Source organism: Lepisma saccharinum, chromosome 8 (genome assembly GCF_977018435.1).
Source record: "Lepisma saccharinum chromosome 8, izLepSacc3.1, whole genome shotgun sequence".
Lineage (NCBI taxonomy): Eukaryota > Metazoa > Arthropoda > Insecta > Zygentoma > Lepismatidae > Lepisma > Lepisma saccharinum.
The window spans coordinates 48895294-48917625 of record NC_139236.1 but is presented as its reverse complement, the minus strand read 5'-3'; the positions used below and the strand labels follow the sequence as shown (position 1 = coordinate 48917625).

The following is a 22332-nucleotide window of genomic DNA, read 5'->3' as shown; positions in this document are numbered from 1 at the left end:
TGTTATACGAAATTAGTAACACTTTAATAAGTATTATAATAGGAATCACAAGCCCCCACCAAAAACCCCTTGGGTGGGAACTCCATTGAATATAATATCTGTGTAAAAAGGTAAAGCCATCCAGAGTACATTGCATCATGCTATGAAGGCACATAAGGAATATGTATGTAACCGTGCTCCTTCCTACCTCAATTTTCCAGACTTATCTGAGGCAAATATTTATGTAACTCAATAGTAATTCCTAGGAATGAACCAACAAGCACGTTAATCAATTTATACATTTATTTTACACTATATACACATATTTATGAAACATTTTATGTACAGATGATAGTCTGATGTTACAGAATTCATGCAGGAAAAATGGCTACGGTACTCCATTATCCATCACTCTTAAATGCTTCCACGATGCTCATAATGCTTGAATAGGATCCAGTAGCGAAGCCAAGTATTCCAACCAACATGATGAAGATGTCCTTCCACAGCTTCCAGTGCCAACGCCCGAGTCCTGTCTCCCAGTATGTTACGATCTCAACGATTGGTGGCAAGATCAAGGCAAGAATTGAGCTGCTAAATGCTCCCACCAATGAAATGAAGAGGCCCAGCTTGGGTATAGCTTCTGCAAACCCAACTGAAAGAAGCAAAAATGAATTTTCAATCAATAAAGACAAAAACTTATGTGTTTCACCATTATTACATTATCAAATCAGACAGGTCCTAGTTTCTGCGGGTAATGTTTATTGACCATACATCAGAACTGTGATGAGACAGTAACTGTAAATTATATGGACCGAAACCTATGCTCTAACCCAGGTGTTCCCCAATGATTTTCCGCGGCATCCAAGTCCGAATGTAGGCCCATCTAACACTTGCAACGCTCATTTGGTGTGGTTAGGTTAGGTTGCTTCCCTTAAGTTAAAAAATAAACACATATTTCAAATTCAGAAACATTTTATGTGTAAAAAGTACTAAAACTATGTGTAGACTAATAAGTAAGTGTCATTTTAGTGAAAATATTGGAACATTTCGCGGCACCCATGTAAGCCAGCCAAAGGCGCCGCGGCACACACTTTGGGAACCACTGCTCCAACCCATTACAGTCTGTTCCGGCAACCTCTGGCGTAAACGAACGGAAACACGTCTCTGCGCAATTAGTGACTTGAGAGGGTTTGACCAATGAACGCGTGTTAGGGGAAGTTGGTGCATGGAGGGAACAACGCGACTGCAGCTACACTCTGTCTGGTGTATATGTGGAGTAAGGCCGCACATAACGGTAAAAAAGGGGAGAAAGAGAGTGGGCGGTGCAAAGCAGTGCGGCCTGCTGTAAACGGCTGTTAGCTGTCCGCATGTTTTCCCCTCTCACCCTCTCGAGCCCTCTCGAGTTGCTACTTGCGCAGAGACTTGTTTTCCTGCGTTTGCTCCAGAGCTTCCCGGGACAGAGTGTAGCAGCTGCACTGCTTTGCTCTCCACACTCGCTTTCTCCCCTTCTCTACCTTTATGAGCGGCCTCGCTCCAAATATTGACGAGACATAGTGACAGAATGTATAGCTTCCTACCTGAGCGCCATGTTCTTGTTGAATAGAATTACAACTTATATAACGATTATTTTTATACTATTCCAGTTAATCGTGAAATACATGAAACAAGACACTAAAAAAATATTTCATATTATCTTATCGCGTATTTAGATGCACACCAAATGTGACTACCCCCTCAGAAAACATTCCTGCCCCCCCCATGCCCCCCACCGTTAGCAGTTTGATACAATGACTTCTAAGCAATGGTAACAAATTAAAGACCAGAAAATAAGAGGTCTGTGATTATCAATGTGGATTCAAAAGTAACAGATCAACTACAGATCAAATTTTTCACATCAGACAGACACTTGAAAAAAGTGGGAATATAATCAAAATGTCCATCAGTTATTCATTGATTTCAAAAAAGCATATGATTCGGTCAAAAGAGATAAATTATATAATATATTAGTAGAGTTTGGAATACCTAAGAAGCTTGTTAGTATGATAAAAATATGCACCAGTGAAACAGAAAGTAAAATTCGTGTGGGTATTAATATGTCTGACAAAATTGCAATTCATGATGGTTTAAAACAAGGAGATGCATTATCTCCATTGCTCTTTAATTTTGCCTTAGAATATGCTGTTAGGAAGGTAAACGAAACTAAAGAAGGACTAAAATTCAATGGTGTAACTCAGTTGTTAGCATATGCAGATGATGTAGACTTACTGGGGGATGATGTGAATACAATTAAGAATAATGCTAAAATATTTTTCAAAACTGCTAAAGAGATAGGTTTGGAAGTTAACAAAGAGAAAACTAAATATATGCTTACAGGCCGAAACCAAGTGTTAGGTAATAATCAAAATCTAATTATTGATAACAACTCGTTTGAACCAGTTTCCAAATTCAAATACTTAGGAGTAATATTAACAAATGAAAATTATATTAAAGATGAAATAAAAAGTAGGCTTAATTCAGGAAATGCATGTTACTTCTCTCTTCATAAACTTTTGTCTTCTCGTTTAATATCTAAGAAACTAAAAGTTAAAATATACAAAACAGTAATTTTGCCTGTAGTATTATATGGATATGAAACTTGGTCCCTTACATTGAAAGAGGAACATAAATTGAGAGTATTTGAAAATAGGATCCTTAGGAAAATCTTTGGACCTAAAAGGGATGAGGAGACAGGTGAGAGGAGAAGGTTACATAATTTAGAACTACATAATTTGTATTCATGTCCAGATATTATTAGAATAATTAAATCAAGAAGACTTAGGTGGGCCGGCCATGTGGCAGGAATGGGAGAGGAGAGAGGAGTTTACAGGATTCTTGTTGGGAAACCTGATGGTAAGAGACCTGTAAGAAGGCCAAGAAGAAGATGGAGGGACAAAGTTGAGATGGACCTAAGGGAAATCGGTAGGGATGGAAAAGAGTATATAGAACTTGCTCAAGATAGGGAAAGATGGAAGGCCTGTGTTGCTGCAGCCATGAACCTTCGGGTTTAAGAAGGCTAGGGAGTTAGTTAGTTAGAAAATAAGAGGTCTGCATTAGACAAAACCTACAGGTTTTATAGAAGCCTCGTACAATTTAGACACAATCAATTTACTGGAAAGGGGAGGGGAGGAGATGAACTAGCAACTGTAAAGAAAAGAAGATCGTTACAGTGAAATTACTCCTTGTATTGGCACTACTTACATGTAATTACACAAAGTATTGTTCTGAAGACCATCTCCTGTAGATAGGGATACTTTTTCACGTGAAGGATCTCTCGTAGTCTTGGCCACATAATCTCCACAGGTACATAGAACTGGAGAGCGTAGCTGAACAGCACGCTTATAGAAAGGGCTACTTTTACACACTGAGGTAGCCTGAAATTTTAAAATGATTTGGAATCAAATTAATATTTCGACTTTAAAGATCTCTATATGCTAATAATACATCAACAATTTACTTATATTCTGTCCCGGCTATCTCTGACACAAGGCCACGAATAGCAGTAGAGAAGGGGGGATAGAGTGGGCAGAGCAAAACAGTCGCTTCTCCCCTCCACGCAATCCCGTTCCCTCTCACGTGTTCATTCGAGGAGCCGTCTCGTGTCACTACTTGCGCAGAGAATTGTTTTTGTTCGCCTCCTCCAAAGAGTATAGTAATAGTGTTGCAAGTAGACAAGTTTCAATAAGAATGTTCATACGGAGTGTTTAGGACGCTATGCTACGACGCCAGGGGTCTCTGGTTCGAATCCAGGCCTTGACATGGGTGTTCCTTTATCAATTTCATCATACCATAAGTCGTCCTCATCTTCGCGATTAGTCAAGTTGAGTGGCAGACAAGAGAAGTCTAATAAAACAAATCAATCAATCACCGGGATCAAACTTGAGATTGACATTTGGGCCCCATTTGGTGCATTAAACCTAGTTTCAAAAGTTGAAAATACAATTGTCAAACTGAAAACGTAGTCACCAAATTGTACCTCAATTAAGGGAAAATTCTTACATTTGAAAAACAATCATAATTTTTCCTTTCACTCAACATTAGTGAATATTGTGCTATTTTTATTACAAACACCCCAACAGTTGGAACTTTTGGCAGCCAAAGTTGTCTCTTTTGCTTTCAGAGAAACGAGAAATACAATGTTATTCCGTTATAGAAAAAGATCATGTTTGTTAAGTATGTTCGCATATTTGTTATTAATCACTACTTGCACAATTTGTTGTACAAAAACAAATAGAACGTGAGTGAAAATTTTCAACAAATGTTTCCCTCTTTGGAACCCCGTGAATGAAATTTCGAGAGAGTAGAACTTCCTCCACACTCGACATCTTGCAGTCAACTGACGTCATACAGCCAAAATGTTGACGAAAGTTATTAACAAAAATAAAGTTAAACTAGGGTTCTGGTTATCAACATTCGTTGCCAACATCTGTTGTTAACCGTGTTGGTAACAAAAAGTTAATAACATTTCGTGCGGTGTAAACGCAGTTTTAGTCGCTATCTAGTAGCAAAAGTTCTGAATTTACGCGCCTAAAATGACGAAAGTTTTACATTGGGGCAAAACCAGACCGCCGATTTCAGATATACTGATAAATCACCCCATCAACTTTATCGTTAAACTTCAGAGCAACGAACTCGCAGCTTCAAGATTAAATTTCAAATCCAGTCACTAAACTGAGGTGGATAAATGTACTTACTTTTCCTTCGGATCAAGATTAAGGCTAAGGCTGCCTTGCACGCCCTCTCCGTAGCTGGTATATCCAACAAAACCCAAGGTGATGAGAAGCGCCCCTACGATGACCATCCCTATATTGAGGATGCCGAAATGACCTCCGAAGTCCTCAGGTTTCTTCATTTCTCTTTGTAAAGGCAACACCTGCAAAACACAATTTGCACATGCTTGTGTGTACTGTTGAACTGCTTGTTCCAGTTTTGAATTTTCACTGCGGAGAAATAGGTTGTAGCTGAAGCAATGCATGAAAAGCTTCCACACGTGTTCAATTAAGGACAGAGATATTTTAATGAAACATTAAGTTGCTTGCAAAATACAGGTACTTGTAAAGGCAGCTAAAAGCTATCCTATGCGAAATGCATCTTGTCATGAAGGCATATGAGGAGTGTTGATCACGGAGGTTATGGGATCAGCGTCACCTTCCAGATCTTCACGTCACATCCACAGTAGTTCATTTCTAGCACAACAGTAACAGCAGTGTAAAGATGCACTAGGAGGCTATTATGTCTAGAACTAGGATTTGTATGTAATTACATATTCTATTCCATTCTAGATACATACTTTGAACAGAAAATTTCAACGAATTATGTAATTATTAAGTTTTGTTACATATTTTTCCATATTTGCTAGGATATTACATATTTTACATATTTGTTAATTTACTTAGACAACATATTTCGGCAATTGTTTCCTATCTTGATCCTTTTTCCTATATTTTCGATCTCTGAAACATGATGAAGAAAGTTTGTATAGAATACCAGTGCCAAGTCGAAAGACAGGCTGAAGACCAATATATATATATATATATATATATATATATATATATATATATATATATATATATATTACTGGAACTGTTATTTATCGAAAGATGCTGGAGTTTCTCTCCCCTTCCCTTTCTGTTTACATATTTGCGTTTCGCTTTTATGTTTAGGGAAAGCACATAGAAACTTGGCATCGGTGGACAAGTAAGCTACTTTCCTGTACATAGCGAGTTACACAATATGTTCCCTTGTACAAAAAATTACAAAAGTACCTATGCATTTTCATTCAATTGTTCTTTCTGTAGACGCTTTTTTTACAATTTGTTTCAAAAGAGCTTTCGTACACATTTACATATTCTACAATAATTTGTGATGTGAAAAGTAATTAATAGTTGTCAAATTTGGTTTCTTCAATATGTACACGTTGCTGTGCTTTCTTGAGTTTATAAATTTGATACAAATTTTAATTTGTGTTTAAAATTACGCTGAATATGTTCAAATAAAATAAATATCTAGCAGAATTCTTGAAATTGCTGGGATACTCGATTATTATTATTAATATTACATATTCTATGATTCTACATATTAAGCTACATATCCTTTTGATAATACGTATTTAGGTACATATTTTATCAATTATTGTTACATATTTATGTACATATTTTGTACTTTGATATTACATAAAAGTTCGGGCTCTAATTATGACTAGATGTGCAACTTTTTTTTAACGCTATGCACTTGTGAACATGACTACGTAAGTGTTAACATGGATTTTAAGCATGATTTGAACAACTCCGAACAGAGATTTATGAAGGTTTACGTACCAACCCGATGCCTTCGAAGCAAAAGATGACCGTTCCGAAGTACAGCGGGAGTTGACTCCACGAGGAGAAACTGTTCCTGGAGGACACGGGAGGTAGATCCACCGACGACAGGTAGATGGTGGTTCCAACAGCAAAAATATTAAGAACTGTAGCGAAGAATGACACTGGTGCCAGGTACTTCAGATTGTTGATCCACGTTGTTAGCAAGATTGGTGCCAAAAATATAAACATGTACAAGTGCAAATCCAAAGAGGGGGAGTAGTATTGGTCCACTACCTGGAAAATACAAAGAACATTCGGTGTGTCATTTGTTAGTAGGAGCTAACATGTTAGTAAAGGAAAAAGTCGATAGACTAATATTGTAAATGGGTTGCCAAGAATTGGATGTGTACAACTAGTCACAAAGTTACATGTTATGTATGAAGCAGGGTTGTTGAAGGTCCAGAAACTTTAAATAAAATCAATTCCGGTCCAGTAGAGAAAATCAGCAAATGGGTTCTGGACCGTAAAGAACCTTTTTACCTGTAAAGTATTTCAATTCGGTCCAGGTACTTTTTCCCGGATCAATTTAAATACGGTCCAGGAACCTTTTTTCAATGAAACAATTCTCATCTTGGACCGAATTTAAATTGTGCGAGAAGAAAGGTTCCGATCGTGCACCGGAACCCAATAGAATCCATTAGAATTTATGGGTTCTGGACCTTGAACAACCCTGGTATGAACTTCTGGCAAGGGACGCGTAACTCATATGGAAATATTGCTTTAACCAAATTGTGTGTCAATTAAGATCTTTATACGAGAGTACCATCCATTATCTTTGCTGAAACGTTTCTATGAACTGAAATTTGTCTTTAAAAGTTCATTCTAAGGTTCGGTTTGGACGGAAGCATTTCTTTTAATATTTTTGCTAGCATAAATGCTTTCGAAAATCTTATAGCATTTTAATACCAGACAATACTTTACACCGAAGCATTTCATGCTTCAGCACGAAAGTCACACAGAGTTAGGCAGTTTTCATTTAATAACTAATAAATTTAAATAGGAAGAGATGTCATTTAAAAGAAGAAATGGTTATTTAATTGACGAGATATCTTGTAAACAAACTGAAACTTGACACATTTTTCTTCGTAGCGTTAAATCTCGTATACATAATGAGTCATTTCTGTCCATGAGCCAGTGCCTGGTGTTTGCAATTGAATATACTAATTTATTCTTTCATACGTGTATTGTGTGTGCTATAAAGTATGCATTTAAGCAGCACCATTGATTTGTACCTAACATCCGTTATTCCTCTCGGTTGACTAGTTATCGACTTTGTTTACAGCTCACTCGGCCGCCATTACATCTGCACTCGTGACCTAGAGGTCACTTCTGATTGGTTATGCTGCGGAAATAGGACTGATTCTATCCTTGAGAAATGCCATGAAACATGCGTGGCATCTGAAATGCAATAAGTTTTGTCATTGCACATGGTAGCATTTTGGTCATGGCATGAATGTTAAGAAAAATGCCAAGGAAAGAATGCCACAAAATACACACATTTCTAATTCGTCAAAGGATAACAGTGAAATAATGCAGGAGATGAACACGAGGTGAAAGCATGTAACAAGAAAATTCGGTTGCAAATCGTTAAATTAAATTTTTAAAAGACGTTGAAGTAATTCATGGCGGATGTAGCCTTCTTGTAGCCACGTACGTGTTCTTCTGCCTTTGCAGCGTGGAGGGTAAAATGTGTTACAGAGATGAAAATTTTAATATTTCTCAGAGAGAACTGTAAATTACAATGTATACTAAAAAAAAATATGGAAATTTTGTTTCATATTGAACACGCTTCCCAATAAAATTAATTAAAAGCAAATAATAAAGAAACTATTTTGTAAAAGCATGAAGAAAAATATTTTCATAGATCTCTTGAATTAATCCTACATGTAAATGCAATTACATACTTTCTAACGAAAATATACAAATACACCAAGAACGATATGCACCGAAGAAGGAATAGTAACCGTTGGGTATATACAGTGGTGACGATTAGGGGTCGTGGGGGGAAGTTGCCCCCATTTATTTTGCCACTTTACACCCAGAGAAACTAAACTGCTCTTGCTCCAGACCCGTAGCTAGAACTGATCTCCAGGGGGGAAGAGGGCTCACGGGTTATCAGGGGGGCTTTGTAAACGAAGTCCAATTTTCAAAAGTTTAACATTATTTATGAAGGTAAATTTTGTGTGGGGGAGGGGTCATTCAGTTATATAAAATTTAGAATTATCATACAAATGCTACAGTTTTTCTATATCTTCTACAACATCGCTTTAAGTGTTAATTGACTCCTACTGACAACAGTCCCTTACTACACACTTCATACTACTTTTGATGATACAGATATTTATATCACACAAGAGAAAATGCACAATATTCAATCATAGTGCCTACAGTGAATTCTATCCCCCGGCGGAAGCAATTAAACCCCCCTCTCGTTCCGAAAACTTGGGAGCTGTTGACCTTGGATGCAGATGCGAAGGGAATTTGCATGATGACATGAAAGTCAAAGATTTCTGTCTAAACGGGAGGTCGCAACAGGGGCAGTGAAGGTACAGATAAAGAAACCCCTCCGTGAATGAAATTTCTAGAGTGTAGAGAAGAGAATCTTCTAAATACTTGCCGCTACTTAGACTTCTTCTTATAAATAAGATGAACAAATGTATTAGCTGTTGTTCATGTTCTGTGAATTTATCCTTCACCAAAGTTGTGAGCAAAATAATATCTGCTGTCTACATTTTCACTCTTCGCTACAAAAATAGAATAGTTTTGCTTAATGTCAAGGGGGCTGATGGCAACGCCAGGGAAAGGCGGGCTGAGCTCCCCCCCCCGGCCCCTGCCTGGCTACGGGCCTGTCTTGCTGCTCCAGATTTGGCACCCAATATACAGGTAATGGACAAAATAATATGAACACCAATGCAATTGCAAAAAACTTGTATTAGTAGGGGGTTGGACCCCCCTTGCCTGAATGAGAGCTTGTATCCTACGTGGGATAGTCAAATAAAGGTCCTGTACAGTGTGAACTGGAATACGTAGCCACTCCTCGCACAAAACAGTCTCAAGTTCCGAAAGTGTCATTGGAGGTGGAAACCGATTACGCACTTTGGCCTCCAAAATACCCCACAAAGGCTCAATGATGTTAAGATCGGGGGACTGTGGACACCAGATGAGATGTTCTACCTCATCACTGTGCTCATCAAACCATGCATCAACGCACCTAGCAGTGTGAATAGGGGCGTTATCATCTTGGAAGATTGGGCATGCATCGGGAAACAAAGTCTGAACCATGGGATGGAGGTGGTTACCCAGGATGGTGCAGTACTTCTCTGCGTTGATTCTCCCACGCAGGACGACAAGTGGGCCAACACCATTCCAAAGTATAGCCCCCCAAACCATCACCGACCCCCACCATGTTTCACGGTAGGCACTAAGCAGTCAATATCAAATGCTTCAGCAGGAGTTCTCCACACATAAACACGTCCTGTGGTCTGTAATAATGTGAAAGACGATTCGTCTGACCATATCACATGTTCCCATTGCTGCTGTGTCCAATTCTTGTGCTCTTGGCACCTTCTTCGTGTCACTGCATTACGTGGAGTCACCAACGGTTTGGGGATGGGTTCTGGACCGTAAAGAACCTTTTTACCTGTAAAGTATTTCAATTCGGTCCAGGTACTTTTTCCCGGATCAATTTAAATACGGTCCAGGAACCTTTTTTCAATGAAACAATTCTCATCTTGGACCGAATTTAAATTGTGCGAGAAGAAAGGTTCCGATCGTGCACCGGAACCCAATAGAATCCATTAGAATTTATGGGTTCTGGACCTTGAACAACCCTGGTATGAACTTCTGGCAAGGGACGCGTAACTCATATGGAAATATTGCTTTAACCAAATTGTGTGTCAATTAAGATCTTTATACGAGAGTACCATCCATTATCTTTGCTGAAACGTTTCTATGAACTGAAATTTGTCTTTAAAAGTTCATTCTAAGGTTCGGTTTGGACGGAAGCATTTCTTTTAATATTTTTGCTAGCATAAATGCTTTCGAAAATCTTATAGCATTTTAATACCAGACAATACTTTACACCGAAGCATTTCATGCTTCAGCACGAAAGTCACACAGAGTTAGGCAGTTTTCATTTAATAACTAATAAATTTAAATAGGAAGAGATGTCATTTAAAAGAAGAAATGGTTATTTAATTGACGAGATATCTTGTAAACAAACTGAAACTTGACACATTTTTCTTCGTAGCGTTAAATCTCGTATACATAATGAGTCATTTCTGTCCATGAGCCAGTGCCTGGTGTTTGCAATTGAATATACTAATTTATTCTTTCATACGTGTATTGTGTGTGCTATAAAGTATGCATTTAAGCAGCACCATTGATTTGTACCTAACATCCGTTATTCCTCTCGGTTGACTAGTTATCGACTTTGTTTACAGCTCACTCGGCCGCCATTACATCTGCACTCGTGACCTAGAGGTCACTTCTGATTGGTTATGCTGCGGAAATAGGACTGATTCTATCCTTGAGAAATGCCATGAAACATGCGTGGCATCTGAAATGCAATAAGTTTTGTCATTGCACATGGTAGCATTTTGGTCATGGCATGAATGTTAAGAAAAATGCCAAGGAAAGAATGCCACAAAATACACACATTTCTAATTCGTCAAAGGATAACAGTGAAATAATGCAGGAGATGAACACGAGGTGAAAGCATGTAACAAGAAAATTCGGTTGCAAATCGTTAAATTAAATTTTTAAAAGACGTTGAAGTAATTCATGGCGGATGTAGCCTTCTTGTAGCCACGTACGTGTTCTTCTGCCTTTGCAGCGTGGAGGGTAAAATGTGTTACAGAGATGAAAATTTTAATATTTCTCAGAGAGAACTGTAAATTACAATGTATACTAAAAAAAAATATGGAAATTTTGTTTCATATTGAACACGCTTCCCAATAAAATTAATTAAAAGCAAATAATAAAGAAACTATTTTGTAAAAGCATGAAGAAAAATATTTTCATAGATCTCTTGAATTAATCCTACATGTAAATGCAATTACATACTTTCTAACGAAAATATACAAATACACCAAGAACGATATGCACCGAAGAAGGAATAGTAACCGTTGGGTATATACAGTGGTGACGATTAGGGGTCGTGGGGGGAAGTTGCCCCCATTTATTTTGCCACTTTACACCCAGAGAAACTAAACTGCTCTTGCTCCAGACCCGTAGCTAGAACTGATCTCCAGGGGGGAAGAGGGCTCACGGGTTATCAGGGGGGCTTTGTAAACGAAGTCCAATTTTCAAAAGTTTAACATTATTTATGAAGGTAAATTTTGTGTGGGGGAGGGGTCATTCAGTTATATAAAATTTAGAATTATCATACAAATGCTACAGTTTTTCTATATCTTCTACAACATCGCTTTAAGTGTTAATTGACTCCTACTGACAACAGTCCCTTACTACACACTTCATACTACTTTTGATGATACAGATATTTATATCACACAAGAGAAAATGCACAATATTCAATCATAGTGCCTACAGTGAATTCTATCCCCCGGCGGAAGCAATTAAACCCCCCTCTCGTTCCGAAAACTTGGGAGCTGTTGACCTTGGATGCAGATGCGAAGGGAATTTGCATGATGACATGAAAGTCAAAGATTTCTGTCTAAACGGGAGGTCGCAACAGGGGCAGTGAAGGTACAGATAAAGAAACCCCTCCGTGAATGAAATTTCTAGAGTGTAGAGAAGAGAATCTTCTAAATACTTGCCGCTACTTAGACTTCTTCTTATAAATAAGATGAACAAATGTATTAGCTGTTGTTCATGTTCTGTGAATTTATCCTTCACCAAAGTTGTGAGCAAAATAATATCTGCTGTCTACATTTTCACTCTTCGCTACAAAAATAGAATAGTTTTGCTTAATGTCAAGGGGGCTGATGGCAACGCCAGGGAAAGGCGGGCTGAGCTCCCCCCCCCCGGCCCCTGCCTGGCTACGGGCCTGTCTTGCTGCTCCAGATTTGGCACCCAATATACAGGTAATGGACAAAATAATATGAACACCAATGCAATTGCAAAAAACTTGTATTAGTAGGGGGTTGGACCCCCCTTGCCTGAATGAGAGCTTGTATCCTACGTGGGATAGTCAAATAAAGGTCCTGTACAGTGTGAACTGGAATACGTAGCCACTCCTCGCACAAAACAGTCTCAAGTTCCGAAAGTGTCATTGGAGGTGGAAACCGATTACGCACTTTGGCCTCCAAAATACCCCACAAAGGCTCAATGATGTTAAGATCGGGGGACTGTGGACACCAGATGAGATGTTCTACCTCATCACTGTGCTCATCAAACCGTGCATCAACGCACCTAGCAGTGTGAATAGGAGCGTTATCATCTTGGAAGATTGGGCATGCATCGGGAAACAAAGTCTGAACCATGGGATGGAGGTGGTTACCCAGGATGGTGCAGTACTTCTCTGCGTTGATTCTCCCACGCAGGACGACAAGTGGGCCAACACCATTCCAAAGTATAGCCCCCCAAACCATCACCGACCCCCACCATGTTTCACGGTAGGCACTAAGCAGTCAATATCAAATGCTTCAGCAGGAGTTCTCCACACATAAACACGTCCTGTGGTCTGTAATAATGTGAAAGACGATTCGTCTGACCATATCACATGTTCCCATTGCTGCTGTGTCCAATTCTTGTGCTCTTGGCACCTTCTTCGTGTCACTGCATTACGTGGAGTCACCAACGGTTTGGGGATGGCAACTCTGCCATGAATGTTCACAGAATGCAGCTCCCTTTGAATGGTTTTCGTTGATATAGGGTCCTGGAGGTGATTGTTCATCTCTGCGGTTATCTGGGACAGTGTTGTCATGTGTTTTCGAGTCACTATTCGCTTCAACACACGTCGATCCCTGTTGGATAACTTTGTTTTTCGCCCACTATTCTCCTTTGCAGACGTTGTCTTTCCATGTTGTCTGTAGGCTGTCAGAACAGTTGACACTGTGCTCCGTGCTACACCAACAAGTGTAGCTGTTTTTGTCACAGATGCTCCATCCAGGCGGGCTCCTATGATCATGCCTCTTTTGAAGTCTGAATGGTCGGACATACCTGCATTTGACGGATAGCTGACTGCTCGCATGCAACTCTGACACCAGCTTCTGATCGACTGATATGTTTGCTTTCATCGCCACTAGATGGTTGAAATCTCTGCTGAGTGTTGTTCCTTTTCCACGATGGCGTATATAGGCCTTTGCAAACCAAGGTGTTCATATTATTTTGTCCATTACGTGTATATACACAACGGTTACAATTCTTTATCTATAGAAGGATATTCCACTATCAATCAATCAATACTGTATTATAGTATTGATAGATAGTGGAATATCCATCTGTCGGTAAAACTAAATATCTTTACTAGGCCAGTGGTTACTCTTAACAGAAATGCATAACAGAATAAATAACATTAAATTTTGTAATTCTCAAGACTGCTCTGCACATTAATAGGAAAATCACATAAAACACTACCTGACCAGCTGATATTAAACTAGGGTTTTTGGATCAACTCACCTGTTGGATGTTTTCCGATATGAATACGAAATATATGCAACAGAACCCTAATTGCGTCAAACAAAGGAAGATGTTAACAATAGTTCTGGAAAAAAGAAAATGATACTTTATTATGTGATATTTTCACATTCAAGACATAAAGAAAATATGGAACGGTTAACGGAAGAGGATCATCGAAGAGGAAAATAGTAAATTTTAGGCAAGTCCTAAAAATATTTTGAATTCAGTAGGAATGCGAAGTCGAAGATGTTATTATAGTAGAGGAAACGAACGGGGAAAAAAGGCCTAATCCGTAAATAATTGCAACACAAATGTTTTTTGTGCCAGATTGTGCCAAAAAATTTGCTAAATTATAGTTTTTGTTTGATAGAGCTACCATAAATCTTAATTGAATTAGAAAGATTCAAATATTTTCTTTAATTTTTAGAATTAGCGTAAAAGTTGGTTTCTGACACAAAAAACAGCAAATATGTTAGAAACTATGTAATTTACGTCCTAAAGTCACTGAATCAAACTCATAGCTTATGATTTCCTCTAGAGTTGGTTTTTGTTTCATGCCTTTAGAGTCAGGGGTTGAGGAGATATGGAGTTTAATGCAGAGTCATGTGTTTCCCTAAATTTACGTGTTCCATTTCATATGATATTGATTGATTGATTTGATTGATTTGATTTATTTTACTTCGCTTTTTGTCCCACTTTTGGCTAATTTGCGAAGATGGGAATGAGTGATGATGATATGATGAAATTGGTGAATGGACACTCATAAACATCCATGCCCAGGCCGGGATTTGAATCAGAGACTCCTGGCGTCGTAGCGCGATTGTGACACTGGTGAGAACGTAATACATTGTTTTATGCAGGCGTTTGTTACTTACATGTTGTTTTTGTTGTTTAAGAATGTTTGCACACAGTGGCGGCGATTAGGTGTCTTAAGTGAGCGGGGTGGGGGACAGGATAGCTTACTTTCTACTGACCCCAATTCGAGAGAATCGTATTGAAAATGGAATTCGGGCAGATGATTTTGGGTCAAATCCACTGGTAGACAAGGCTTAGCATTAAGAGACCATTGTGCGGGGACAAAAAAATTGTATGGGGGGGGGGGGAACTGCTCCCCATGCCCCTTCACCATCACTGTCAATACATTGAAGTAATGAGAAATGTTAAAATACGGGTCTAAACCGGTCGGTCACTTTGTCTTAGAGTCCATTGCAGAATATTTCGTAGATACCTGGTACCAACATGTTAAATTGCATCATTTCCTGCACTTGTAGCACAGGTGTTGCCCCTGATGCAGAAAAAGAAGAACATTTACTTAACTGATTTGCTTAAACACCACTTCCCAATACGGTCGGTTTTAATGAAATTCCGACGAATATCGAGCATACTAATGTACTGCAGCCACATAGCAGCAGTGTCCTGTTATCTTTCAGACTTGAACCAAATGTAGATAAAGATTTTTCAGCACTTCAGAGCTTGAACTTACATTAGAGTCTACTTCTAACCTAACAGGTCCATCTTAATGTTACCACGTTGTCCTCGTTTTGATCTTCTTGCAGGTCTCTTTATCATCAGGAAGGTTCCTGTAAATTTTTCGTTCCTCCCCAAAGGATGATACAAGTCCTGCCTCACTCGTCTTCTTTTTTACAGTGAATATTAGGGGGCCTTTGATTATGTACAGTGGTGCAGGAACGGTTTTGATTTGTGGGCTACAAAATTCCCTTAAAAAATCGCATGATATGCGTGTGTGTATGTATACGTGAGAACAGGAACGGAGAATTAGTAAATAAATTGGACCTAAATCTTACCTTCTTCTTCGGAAGTTTATGATAATGGCGAAATTTGTATGCTTACAATAGAAAAAGCTGAGCACATTTTGAAAATTGTCATTTTTCAAAATACTGGTGTAAACTCTGAACAAATTGAAGCTAGAGAACATGTTTTTGATTCATTCGACTTTTCCAGTAGCTTACCAACGAGCTTAGAATGTGTATTCTACCTGCAGGCGTTTCAGAAAGTAAGATTTCTTGAAACCTCACGTACAAAAATGGGCAAGAATTCTTTTAAATTCTTTCTGATGCTAATTCCTTGCTTTTGAACATATTGCGGACGAAAGAGACGTGTTAGGTTACTTAAATCTATGTCTTCCAACTAAAACTATTTTCACTTGTCGAGGACCGTATCTAGAATTTTATATCGGGAGGGAGTCATCCCTTATCAGCAGCCCCCATATAAAGGTGAAAAAGTGGCGGGTAGAAGCCATGAACATGAATTTCTCAGCATATTACAACTTATTATACGAGATATTTAATTCTGCTAAGGAAGTATAATTAATTACCACTATACACTACATAAATTAAATATTTGCTGGCTCCCGTAGCGGAGTGGATAACACAGCGCTCTACGACGCCAGGGGTCCAGGGTTCGAATCCCGTCCTGGGCATGGATGTTTGTGAGTGTCCATTCATCAATTTCATCATATCATCACTCATCCCCATCTTCGCAAATTAGCCAAAAGTGGCACATAAAGCGAATTAAAATAAAGCAAATCAATCATCAATCATTAAATAAATTAAATATTTGTACGATTTCTGGGGGGTGGCTTCAGCCCCCGATCTTTCCCCCTGGCTACGTGCCTGCACTTTTGAGACAATTTTGTTTCAGGGGAGTAAAGTGTGAACTCTCCCCACCTAAAATTTGAGGGGTAATGTGTCCTTCTGCACCCATTGTTCTTATGCCACTGATAGTAGAGGTCAGTGTTATGTAACAATCTCCACTCACTTGTCTTCTCTCTTTTAAGTGCAATTATAATACTGAAATAATAGTTAGAGGCCAGATGCTGATGGCACTTGCTCCTTTTTTTTTTTAGTAGTAGTAGTGACTGCAGTGTTGATACTATCACAGCAATGAAGATGCAATTTCATAATTCGAAATTCGCAAGTAAATGAAAATAACTGTGAACAAAATTTCACATTGATTAGTAATACTAACCTCATAAAACCCGTGAACTTCCTTAGCTTCTGTGGTCCTGTAGCAAAAGACATTTCGACGACGTCCGCGAAATCCGGATTAATGTCTCTCTTGGTCCGAGCACTCAAATCAAAAGAACTTTTTAACTGTTGGGATATGAAATAGAAAATTAAACACTGCGAAATGTGAACTGATATGAGATCCTATAGCTACCATCGTCATAATTTTCTCATAAGTAAAATTTAAGGTACTTGAGAAACAATAGAAGCAATGGTGGACAAATTAAGTTAAGAGTTGGATATTCAGCATTGCCAGTTATTTCTACACAAATGAGAAGGATAAAAATTATATAATCATCTTTCTTCTTAGCCCCATATTTTTTTTACACAGAATGAATCATGTAACTAATCATTATCACTTAAGATTTGAACAATCAGGTATTTGGCCATTCCACTAAAAGTGGTCCTACTCAATGTTAAAAAAATGAATTAATATGGAAATTATTATTGTTTTCTAATTGCATTAAGGTTTAGATGTTTGTGAATGCATATAATTTACACATTTACCAATAAAAGTTACTATCATCTGCAGTCTATATGCTTCACAGACAAATTAAGTCAAAATTTGCTACTTTTCAAAGCGTCACACGCGTAATGCTTTTCATGTATTCAGCATATGTCTACTCAAGCTTTTTTTTTCATTTGTTAGCACACACCACAGAGTACTTCATAATTCTATGAAATCAGTTCACTTTGAATATTTTAATCCTATCTCATGTCTAGAACTTAAAATGTTAGAGTAGTCGTTCAAAATGGCGTCAACCAGCGTCGATGCATGTACGTAAGAAGCTCTGTCATATCGCCTCTAACATCCCTCGAGTCGTTCTGACGATATCACAGGCAGCAAGGATCCTTGGCAGGAGGGAACGCATGGGTTGTTTCTCGTCTCGGCACCCAATTGTCAGGCGTTTGAGTGAGGAGGACCTGCTTGTGATGTCGCCAGAACGACTCCTGGGGTATTGGAGCAGTTGCGACAGAGCTTCTTGCGTACCTGCATCGACGCTATGGGCCGCCATTTTGAACACCTACTATAACATTTTCGTCCTAATGTGCTATGATATACTGTATTAATGTCCGTGTGAAATCTACAAGCTGCATCTTTCATTGTGTTATTCCACTGTCATAGGCAGCCTCAACTAGATTTGGCACATTTCCGAACCGGGGATCCTATCTCATATTGGTTCTTGGGTCAGTCTCGATCCACCTTCCGAGTTCGAATCAAGGCCACGGAAACACCTCGTATAGGCTCAGATATGCACAGATATTTACCAGTAAGTGCTGACTGTGAACGCAGATGACTCCAAGGATCAACGTGATGACTGTGCCCGCAACGAGACCTGCATTTCGAAATGCATCCCCCATGGCCATCATCCCTGTCCCTATGTTTCCCTTCAGGAGGTGGATCAACGTCTCCAAGTTTCTGCAAAGAGAATTCAGATAATTACAAGTCTGGAAACCTGCTACAGTATTACTTCTTAACATAGACGACCTGAAGGCTGCATTCGTCCTAAAGAAATTTTCATCCAGCAACAGATTGTCTTGTTGCTCGTACACCCAACGGCAAAAGAAACAGTAGGCGAATCGTCCACCAGCATTTTCATTCGATCTGAATTACACAATGTGATGATAATTAATTGAAATAAAGACATCAATAAGCAGAGAACAACATAGTTTCATTCCTTAAAACAACACAGGATGTAGAATAAAAAAGTAGTGAAAATAGCGGTGGACAATTTGCCTACCATTATCTTTGCCGTTGACTGTACATCTCGTCATATCACTTCAGTAGAGGACTGAAGAACTTGTTTTAAAATTCTTTGGCCTCCCCGATGGAGTAACGATACCGTCGTTGTCCTGTAATCAAGGGGTCCCAGGTTCGATTCCCTGTGGAGGCACATTGCACAGTGGTTTAAACTGTAGACCCAGTCCCGATTAGCCTTTGTGTGCTTAAAGTGAACTAAAGCAAACTAGACAAGAAACTGAAAACATTTAAATCCTTAATCAATGTTGAATTACTTATTATAATATATAGAAGACGTTGTATATTTTGAGTCTCATAAGCTAAAATACGCAATAATAACTAGCGTACAAAAAACGTTGGGGAAAGTACAGTATGATCAGAGCAAGTGTGTTTATGTAAGAAGTTCCATGGTAACTATTATGCAACATAAGGATCTAATTAAGATTGATTGATTTAGTTTATTTTACTTAGCGTTTTGTGCCTCTTGGCTAATTTGTGAAGATGGGGATGAGTGATGAAATGATGAAATTGATGAATGGACATTCACAAACAACGAAGCCCGAGCGGGATTCGAACCCGGGACCGTTGGCGTCGCAGCGCGATGTGCTAACCACTCGGCCACAGGGTCCGGCGATCTAATTAAGACATTTCATTTTCATATTTATTGCTATACTATGTAAGACATTTTTGCATGATGATGATTTAATTAAATAGATTCTTATTTCTGATTTACGTTGTATTTTGATAAGCGATAATATAAGAATTATTTCCAGAAACTATTACAAGATTCAATCTCCCTCTGCATAAGCTGCAAAATAATGCCCTTACGTATTAGAACTTCGGTGATTGAAATGAGACCTGAATATGGTTCCAGAATGAGAATTTCTGTTCTGCCAAAACGTTAACTTTACTTGTATTGACCCAGTTACAAATTTACAGAAAAACATCACACTTACGACGTGGGATGGGTGATTTCCTTCGTGTCCTTTCTTTTGTCCAGGTAAGGGTCGCATGTTGTGTCTGACAGTCGCTTCTGAGATTCTGCACCTGCTCCACTGGCTTCAACGTCTCTGGAACAATCGTTAACAAAATGATGATATGAAGTGCAATGTCCTTCAAGGAAGTCCGGGACAAAGTATCAGAAAGCAAGAGAGATTCACTGTTACAAACTTAGGCTTAAATATAACGACCATTAAGAATTGCCTCATCTTTACTGACGATTATTATTAGGGTACGGATTGGTATGAACTTAAAATACCTCAAATATGCACTAAGAATGTATAAAATATGCAAATAAATATGTTCTTTAAAAACACCTTAATAACAATAATAACCCTTGGCTCTAAAGCCCTAGAAGGGCCTTGGCCTAGCTCCCGACTGCCAGTCTCCTTCCCACAATCCTACCTAGAGGTAGGAGTAATGGAGTGACGTGGGGTCAGCACGTCGAATGCCTCAGGCAGCCGTTGTAGGAGATATCTGTGACCGGGTTACGCTACTCACTCGTACACTCCCCCATTTTCCTCACGATGGTGGGTTGCCACCGGTCCTATACACAGGCCGAGAACCCAGAGTCTGAACCCTGGCGGACTCGAACCCATGCCGTCCCGCACTCGGAGTCCAAAGCACAGTGTCTTAGACCGCGCGGCCACGGAGGAGGATTAAAAACCAGTTACAGCAAAAAAACTTAAATGTAAACCGGTTCTTTTTTCACCTCATACGATTTAGCATTTAATAAATGTAAATTTTGGCAGTTCTGAATTCTTACACACACGCTTGTTTATTGTACAGTACTGTTTTCATCCCCGTAGCTAGATATTTTGGACCGCCCCCCCCCCAAAGAGTTCACTTCATGATTGAATATATCCCATGAGAACAAGGTCGAGCAACACATTGTTTGTTTCTGTTCTTCCCTAACCTCTGCCAAGTGTAAATTTCTCCATGCCATACTCTTTCTTGTCTTAAAAAAAAACAACTTTGAATGCTGCCCTCATTGCATGGCGCCCTACCCATCGCTACGGGCCTGACTGTTTTCTAATGAAAGAAAAATTACATTCATTACAGATTGTGATTGCTCTTGATTACAACATGATATCTCAAATTTTTAACCTTTTAAATTTATTCTGTTTTCGGCAAGAATACTTTTATACTCAGAAAAAGCATGATCTATTTCATAAGATACAATTGGAAAATATTTTAAGGCAACAGTACCCGACACGTTTAGTTCAAAATCATCTACAGACTGTCCTCTGCATTGTTGCTGTTTCTCTCTCAAAAATAGTTGTTTCTGAGTATCGTCGCGGGAGAAACAGACGGAAGGAAATAGGAAGGCAATATGCCCGATGTACAGACGGAAGGAAATAGGAAGGCAATATGCCCGATGCACAGACGGAAGGAAATAGGAAGGCAATATGCACGATGCACAGACGAAAGGAAATAGGAAGGCAATATGCCCGATGCACAGACGGAAGGAAATAGGAAGGCAATATGCACGATGCACAGACGGAAGGAAATAGGAAGGCAATATGCACAATGCACAGACGGAAGGAAATAGGAAGGCAATATGCACGATGCACAGACGAAAGGAAATAGGAAGGCAATATGCCCGATAGTAGACCCAAATGGAGAATTCAACGCCCGAAAATGAGGCTCGGTGAGGCTCGCCTTAATGGATTTCTCTCGTAAGGCATGAGCCTCATTTTCTTGCAGTGTTGCCAGCTGCTTACTCGAAAAAATCACCAAGGTTTTTTTTGGGTCTAACCTAGCCTCAAGCAAGGAGTTGGCAACCTTGCTTGAGGCTTGCCTTACAGTGCATAAAGCAAGGTTGCCAACCTACTGGTACTTTTACCATGGTTTTTTACAAAAGAGAAAGGAGAGAGAGGGAAAAGTTAAACAACCGACAGTTTACCTACAGCCTTTTTCTTCTTGGTCTAACCTAGCCTAAAGCAAGGAGCTGGCAATCTTGCTTGAGGCTTGGTTTACAGTGCATAAAGCAAGGTTGCCAACCTACTGGTATTTTTACCATGGTTTTTTACAAAAGAGAAAGGAGAGAGAGGGAAAAGTTAAACAACCGACAGTTTACCTACAGCTTTTTTCTTCTTGGTCTAACCTAGCCTAAAGCAAGGAGCTGGCAATCTTGCTTGAGGCTTGCCTTACAGTGCATAAAGCAATTTTTGCCAACCTACACACACTAAACAAGGAGAGCCGGCAACAAATATGTACTGCCGTAAAAGAGAGAGAGATGGGTGGATGGTAATATAGTATGTGTGTGCGTGTGTGCGTATAATATGTAGCATTATTAACTAGAGTGTGTTGGCAATTTACTTACAACTAAAAAAAAATAGAGATGCCAACGTTTGCTGTAAGATGAAGAAAGAGAGAGATTTATGGCTGGCAACAGTAATAAGCGAATGTACCATATCGTAATTTTCCAAGTCCCGGGGGCCAATGTTTGTATATCGCGACTTTTGTAAACTTCTCTCTCTCGGGGGCGATGTGCCACACACACACACACACACATACACACACACGCGCGCGCGTATTGTGACGCAAACAAACAAACAAATAATAATTGTTGTTTTTTAGGATGCCTGGCCCCTATAACCTCGCCAGG

At 39.1% G+C, this 22332-nt stretch overlaps 1 protein-coding gene across 1 annotated transcript in view; it reads right to left on the bottom strand.

Moving 5' to 3' along the window:
- Nucleotides 1-335: 335 nt before the first annotated feature.
- Nucleotides 336-22332, bottom strand: part of LOC145991458 (proton-coupled amino acid transporter-like protein acs) — a 111306-nt gene continuing 89309 nt past the window's right edge. Inside the window, exons 3-10 of the mRNA XM_083127463.1 lie at nt 19679-19792; nt 18251-18401; nt 16944-17068; nt 13956-14040; nt 6333-6608; nt 4710-4888; nt 3217-3389; nt 336-631 (exon numbers count right to left, since the gene is read on the bottom strand). Coding sequence (XP_082983589.1) covers nt 381-631; nt 3217-3389; nt 4710-4888; nt 6333-6608; nt 13956-14040; nt 16944-17068; nt 18251-18401; nt 19679-19792 — 1354 coding nt within the window. The 3' untranslated portion in view covers nt 336-380. The remainder of the gene's footprint in view (nt 632-3216; nt 3390-4709; nt 4889-6332; nt 6609-13955; nt 14041-16943; nt 17069-18250; nt 18402-19678; nt 19793-22332) is intronic.